This window comes from Alosa alosa, chromosome 24 (assembly GCF_017589495.1).
Source record: "Alosa alosa isolate M-15738 ecotype Scorff River chromosome 24, AALO_Geno_1.1, whole genome shotgun sequence".
Lineage (NCBI taxonomy): Eukaryota > Metazoa > Chordata > Actinopteri > Clupeiformes > Clupeidae > Alosa > Alosa alosa.
The window spans coordinates 6,312,461-6,319,960 of record NC_063212.1 but is presented as its reverse complement, the minus strand read 5'-3'; the positions used below and the strand labels follow the sequence as shown (position 1 = coordinate 6,319,960).

At 46.6% G+C, this 7,500-nt stretch overlaps 1 protein-coding gene across 1 annotated transcript in view; it reads left to right on the top strand.

The window, feature by feature from the left end:
• LOC125289414 (transcriptional activator MN1-like) overlaps positions 1-3,761 on the top strand; it is a 20,437-nt gene extending 16,676 nt beyond the window's left edge. Inside the window, 1 exon segment of the mRNA XM_048236227.1 lies at positions 2,927-3,761. Coding sequence (XP_048092184.1) covers positions 2,927-3,132 — 206 coding nt within the window. The 3' untranslated portion in view covers positions 3,133-3,761.
• The last annotated feature ends 3,739 nt before the right edge of the window (positions 3,762-7,500 follow it).

Below are 7,500 nucleotides of genomic sequence, written 5' to 3'. Positions count from 1 at the left end.
ACTTGTAATTATTAAGCTAAGCTTTTTAGTGTGAAAAACTGTGAGATTTTGTGAGATTCCTGACATTTAGTGTGACGTAAGTGACACGTGAGAAATGTTGAAAATCTGCTAATCTCACAAAGTAAAGGTGAGATGTGTAAAATTTGTTGTCTGACTTAGTCTGGTTCGAGTTGAATTATTGGCTTATGGATGAATAACTTCAGTATTAACTGTAATTATTAATAATAGGTGTGTGTGGATTTAGACTGGAGTGACGACAGGTCTGTGTGAGTGGAGGCCAGTCTCGTAAAGGCTTGAATAGAGGTTGATGCCAGAGGTAGTTTGGCTTTAGTGGTGTTGGTGCTACTGGAAATATTTGTGCACACTGATGTTAAAAGCCCCAAAGTAAATGTTGTTATTGTTTTATTGTTTGTTGAGTGATTGGTGTGTGTGTGTGTGTGTGTGTGTGTGTGTGTGTGTGTGTGTGTGTGTGTGTGTGTTTTATTGTCTCACGCTGAGAGCACATCGTGTTAATGTTAGCGGCCCACCCACTTGCATATGTAGTGCCAGAGGACATGTCTGTTTGTTTTTGGGAACACAGAATGTACGTGTGAGTGTGTATGTGTGTGTGTGTACCTATTTGTGTGTGTGTGTGTGTGTGTGTGTGTGCAACTGGCACTATGGCAGCTGGTTGGCCTTTTTTGGTGGCGCTTTTGTGGTGGCATTGTTGTGCAATTGCTGTGTGTGTGTGTGTGTGTGCGTGCGTGCGTGTATGTGGCGTTGTTGTCAGATTGCTGTGTGTCAGGGCACTGGCTGGGGAACGCTTGGCTGACTATCCAGGCCGGGACCCAGCCTGCTGTGCCTAGCTACCGTGGGCTATTGACAGAGAGCTGGGGGGCACAAGACAGTGTGTGTGTGTGTGTGTGTGTGTGTGTGTGTGTGTGTGTGTGTGAGTGAGTGTGGACTGTGTGATGAGTGTGTGTGGGAGAGAGAGAGAGAGGACTCTAGTGATGGGTTCACCATCACTGCCCTCTGGCACCAAGACAACCAATCCACACACACACACACACACACACACACACACACACACACACACACACACACACACACACACACACACACCCTCCCTCCATCTCTCCTTTTCTCTCTCCCCCTCTTCTCCTGCTCCCACACCCTCCTCTCTGTCTTTTTGTTTGGGAGTCCTGGGGCACTTTGGGGGGAAAGGAGGAGAGGGAGAGAGAAGGGAGGGGGGGATAGAGGGCAAGAGAGCGATGGAGAGAGAGAGAGAAAGAGAGAGAGCGATGGAGGGAGAGAGAGAAAGAGAGAGAGCGAGGGAGAGAGAGATAGAGAGAGAGAGAGAGAGCGTTGGAGGGACATGGGGGATCTGGCTGTCTGACCTTTTCCCAAATCTCTCCACTTTTCCGTGCCAGTGGTCCCGGCAGGCACAGACAGGCTCTGGGGCAAGAGCTCTCCTGCAGCGCCTGTGTGTGTGTGTGTGTGTGTGTGTGTGTGTGTGTGTGTGTGTGTGTGTGTGTGTTCTGTGTATCTGTCCATCCATGTCCATGCCACACATACTATGTCTCAACACATTGACATGAAGAGAGGGGAAACAATAGAAGAAAGGAATAGCAGGGGGAAGAGGACAGACAGACAGATGGGTTGTGCAGTGTCCAGGAGACACAGGGGCCATGCTCTCCTCTGCTCTCCTCTGTTCTCCTCTCTTTTCCTCTCCTCTCCTCTACTCTTCTCTCCTCTACTTTCCTCTCCTCTCCTCTCCTCTCCTCTCCTCTCCTGTCCTCAAGCAGATCGGCTACTTCTCATTCTCTGCTGCTTTTCCTGCTCGTGTGTTTGAAAAATGTTCTTGTCCGCTTGTCATTGTCATGCAGTAACCTTACTCTGAGTTCATAAAACAGAAAGTTTAGTGCATATATCATCATATGTTTAATACACACACCTACTGACACACACCCACACAGATATATATCAAATATATATACACACACAATACATAAGCCCTCACTCTATCCTCTGACCTGGCACACACACACACACACACACACACACACACACACACACACACAAACACACACACACACATTCATACCAATTACCTTTCCAATAGGTGACCTTTCATAAAGCCAGGTATGGATTTTTCCATGAGGCGTTCACGCAACCAGTTCATTTCACCAGGGCAACAGGGTTGGGAGAGTTTGGCAGGGTCATTACAGCGGTAAATTGGGTCAAGCAGTGTCAGAGGTCATCTCCCCGTAGCTTTCTGACCTGGCGACCCATGAGCGCCCACCACACACACACACACACACACACACACACCCCCTCCCTCTCTTGATACACACGAGTGACTCCACGGTGAATAGACCACGCTAGTGGTCAGTCACTACAGGGCCTGATCTGGGCCTGATGTGTGTGAGAGAGAGAGTGTCTGTGTGTGTGTGTGTGTGTGTGTGTGTGTGTGTGTGTGTGTGTGTGTGTGTGTGTGTGTGTGTGGAAGAGGGAGGTTGGTTGGGTAATTTCTTCCCGAGGGCAGAGGTCAAACACACCGTAGTGGCTACTTCCAGCCTCTCCATCCAGGCTCCGTGTCTCGTGGAGGAGGCTCCTGAGACTCCCATAGGACAGCAGACATAACTCCTGCAGCTATAGCTCCTTCACACATCACTTTCCACTACTCTTTTGTAACGTTTCTGTAACATTTTTCCTGAGCCGTGCAGCATAACATTGTGTTTTAAGACATTCCAGTCTGTTTTTGTCATTGGAATGTAAAGAGGGTGTATTCTTTTAAAAAAAAAAAAAAAAAAAAAAAAAAATGTTGCATGAATGTCCTCTCCAGGGCTGAGTATTTTATAAGCGTGCCCTGTTGAAATGCTTTACTCAGATCAAATGCATTTGAACAGCCACAGTATACTTACATCTCTCTCTCTCTCTCTCCCAGATGGGGACGTGTCCCAGAGTAAGTCGGCGGGCGGCGTGGGGGCCCCGGGCCCCGGTGGGGCGGGGAGCCACCTGCAGTGCCTGTCGGTCCACTGCACGGACGAGCTGGGCGAGGCCAAGGGCCGCAACGGGCCCGTCTCCTCCTGGCGCTCGCTGCACTCCGACATCTCCAACCGCTTCGGCACCTTCGTGGCGGCGCTCACCTGAGGACTGGCCCCCTTTGGCCACGCGCTCTGTCCCTCTCTTACTGCTGACCACAGAGAGTGGAGAGAGAGAGAGAGAGAGAAGGAAGGAAGGGGGGATGAAGGGATGGAGAGGACGGAGAGAGAGGAGGAAGACAGCAGTGATTGGAGGAGGAGGAGGATGGAGGATGTGGATGAAGAGGAGGAAGATGATTGCAAGCTGATTGTTGCTGTTGCTGTTGATCGTCGTCTCTCTCTCTCGTCATCCATTCCCCAGAGATGGGAATGCTCAGACAAGGACACACACATTCACAAGCATACACACTTCAACACACAGAAGACATGCGCACACACACACACACACACACACACACACCTCACACACACATACACACATTAACACACACACACACACACACACACACACACACACACACACACACACACACACACACACACACACACACACACATTCACACCACTGGTGGACAGGACTTTATGGCAGGGTGCCAAACAGATGCGTCCACCGTAGGAGAACCTCAAACGTTTTTTTTGTGTGTTTTTTGTTTTAGTTTTTCTTTTGTTTTTCTTTTGTTTTTTGTTTTCATTTTTGTAGAAAATGAACAGACATGAATGAGGCTTGAGGGAGGAGAGGGGGGGGGGGAAGAGAGGGAAAGACCTCGAAAGAGACGGAGAAGTGAAACATGATGTCAGGGCTCTGCCGCACCGTTCCTGGAGGGAAGACCACCAGACAGTCCACTCATGCCCCCCGACACACTATCTTCTGGGTATGAGGGGGGGTCACTAATCCTATTGTCAGCCAGAGACACACTGGGGCTCCTTTTGAAATGTGGGCTCTCCGAGCCACCGTACCTCAACAAGGCTTAGCAGGCGACTACTTTACCAGTTCCTGCTGTGTGGAGGGAGAGAAAGAGAGGCAGAGAGAAAGAAGGAGGAAGGCAGAAAGAGAGAGAAGAGGCAGAGAGAGGCAAAGAAAGAGGGAAGGAGGAAGGGACAGACACACACACACATACACACACACACACACACACACACACACACACACATCCTGACTGCACCTTTATCAGTTGATGGGATTGCCCCCTTCACTCTTCAGTTATGTCAGATAAAGACACTTCCTCCTTCTCTCTCTCTCTCTCTCTCTCTCTCCCTCTCTCTCTCTTTCTCTCTCTCTCTCTCTCTCTCTCTGCCCTTTTCTCTCTTCTGGTGACTGGTATCGTCAGATTGCCAGGAGGGAGTTCACAGACCTTCTCACATCCCACTCTTGATTGAATCTGTAACAAATGGGTGAAAGATGGAGTGACTAAAAAAACAAGTGAAAGAAAAAGAGTATTGGTATTGCACATGTAAAATAAGAGAACATTTGCTGTGTGTTAGGCAATCTTGTAATCTTTAAATAAAGCTTCTGTTGACTTTGAATCCATAGATGGAGGATGTGACGATAACTTGCAAAAGCCGCTGCGGTATCTTCTGTTCTTTTGTTGTTGTTTTGTTTTTCTTTTTTAAAAAATAATATGTAAAGTGCAGTCGTCAGTTTTCCTGCATATTGTATATATCTGTATATGTTTTATTGAGTAACTAAATAACAATAAATATGACGGTAATGGTGAATTAGTTCCAGTCTGTTCCTTGTACTTTGAATGCAACCTCAACTTTACTCACAGCTTAATGTCTAGTGACTAATGTAAGACAAATATTTTCTTTTAAACGCGCCATTTTAATAGAGTAATTGTTTAATATTCTATGTATCATTAATTCATTTATTTATCAATTGATACAGTTATTTAAATTGAGTATTTATCAAATTTCCAAAGTATTTATCAAAAAGCTAGGAGAAAAAAAAAAAAAATAAACACCCTCTTGTACCAGTCCCTCTCAATGCTATTTCCTCTCATATCATGCTCCTGAAGAGTTGCAACTAGCTCACCTGCAGTGATCATTACTCTTAGATTGGGGGTGGACGAATATGATGGAGATTCAGTGTGAATGGCCCATTCAGCTGCAAAATAAACACGGCCCACTGTACAAAGAGCGTCTCACAGGCCGCGCTGCTCTCAAGCTGAGAGCCACTTCCAGATAACCTCCAGAACAGCCCGCAGGCCCCCTTGTGCCGGGGCCCGTCTTCACGGGGGTGGAATGGCGCGCTCGCCGCTTGTTCTGCGCCTCTCGTGTTACACTCCTGTCCACTGATGAATGCATTCTTTGCTTCTCTATCCCTCTCTCTCTGTCTTTGTCACTCTCTCTCTCTCTGTCTTGTGCACTCTCTCTCTCTCTCTTTCCATGTTTTTCTCGCTCACTCCTTCTCTCCCTCCCCTCCTCCCTGCCCCCTCTCTCCTGCCCCCTCTCTAATAGATTGGGTTTAGTGATAAAGATGTCCTGTGGAGTGGTGCTGGCTGGTGGTGCTGGCCAGGAGAGAGAGTGTTCTGTTGTGTGTGTGTGTGTGTGTGTGTGTGTGTGTGTGTGTGTGTGTGTGTGTGTGTGTGTGTGAGAGAGAGAGAGAAGAGAGAGTGTGTGTGTGTGTGTGTGTGAGAGAGAGAGTGTTATATATATGTGTGTGTGTGTGTGTGTGTGTGTGAGAGAGAGAGAGAGAGAGAGAGAGAGAGAGAGAGAGAGAGAGTGTATGTGCCATGATGGCGCTAGCCTGGGCCTCCTCTTGGCCAGTCCTGCTGGGTCCCTGCGCAGGCGGGAGCGCGCCACCTATAAATACCCAGGCGTGTTTATCCACGGGCCGATATGCATCTTTGGGAAAATACCACACTGTTGACTTAAGTTTACCTCCCTCTGTCTCCACCACACACACACACCCCTCCCCTCTTCTCCTCTCCAAACACGCAGGACCATCAGTGCTACTGTGAAAGAAAGCACAAAGTGGGAGGAAGGGAGGGTGAGAGAGAGAGAGAGAGAGAGGGAGAGGAGAGAGAGAGAGAGAGAGAGAGAGAACGGGGGGAGAGGAAGGAAGAGGAGGGCTAGATAGGTCAGGTAGGGTAGATTAGGTAGATCAGGACAGGATCTAGGGTTTATCCACACACCATCTGCGTCAAAGCTACACTAGTGGAAATACATGTCAGAGAAGTGTTGCTTCTTAGTACCGACGATACCAACCAATAGGCACAAAGTACTACAGTAGAACTTCAGTAGTGTTGGGCATGTTCTCTGTGTAATAATTGATATCTTGGCATTTTGGCCCAACTCTGGATTTAGTTGTATCTACATTAAGATGGATGAACAAGGCTTTTTTTCTTAGCGTATCCACGTCTCTGCTGGCAGTTAAAAAGCAACGGCTGATGAAAAAGTATTAGTACTAAATAAATAGACCTTAATCAGGCTTAAAGGGAATCCCTTGCAGGCCTATCTCTTGAACAGAGGGGAAGGCATTCAACTGTGAACAAACATGCTAGTTCAGTCCTCTCCTGTTCGCATGATGATGTCTGATTTCTAAAGAAGGATGCACAGCTTTCTGCATAGCTAGAGCAGAGCGTGAATCACCCACCTACCTCAGCCACATGCAATTGAACTTTGTAAATTCCCTAACACTTATTTCAATACCTTTTTAAATTCTACAGAGAAAACAAATCTTGATGGTAGTAAATTGATTAACTGTGGGTTTGTTGATCCCAAATATGTCACTACTGACATTACCCCTTCTTCTACTCTGTCCATTTTCTGCCCCCTCCTCCTCTCTCTCTCACTCTCTCTTTCTCTTTCTCTCTCTCTCTCTCCTTTGCTCTCCCCGTGGCTCAAAACCCTGACCTATCACCCTGCTGACCTCTTTACTGCCACCATGCTCTGAGAAAGAGCACACACACACACACACACACACACATATACAAACACAAGCATACACACACACCGACACACACACATTCTTTAGTTCTCTTTCTTTCCTTATTTTTGTGTTTTTGTGGTGACAGTTGCCATTTGGTCTGGCAAACCATTTGGTCAAGGATTGGTTTAGACTGTTTGTTTATGTGTTAGCATTCCCATATAACATATTTTGGATTCCCATGTAAAAAAAAACAACATGGCCTTTTGGTATACCATGTTTAATTTAGTTTGTTGAGTTCTTTGTGTAGATGTTGTTCTGTAAACACCCCCTTAGCTGTTTTAAATCACTGGAACCTACGGCCTCGCAGGGATTAAACCTTTTTTAAAATGGTTACTACATATACTTGGCAAGATTTTGTAAAATGAAGGCATAGCAACAACAAATGTAATTATTTATTCATAGATAATCATTCTCCTGCCAAGAGTTACTACTACTAAATATATTTCTTCTATCAGAATGGTTGGTCTGTCAAGCAACGTCGAGACACAGCAACTCTAAATTTCGTATCAATTTGTGGTGCTTTAATATAAAATGAAATGCGGCCCG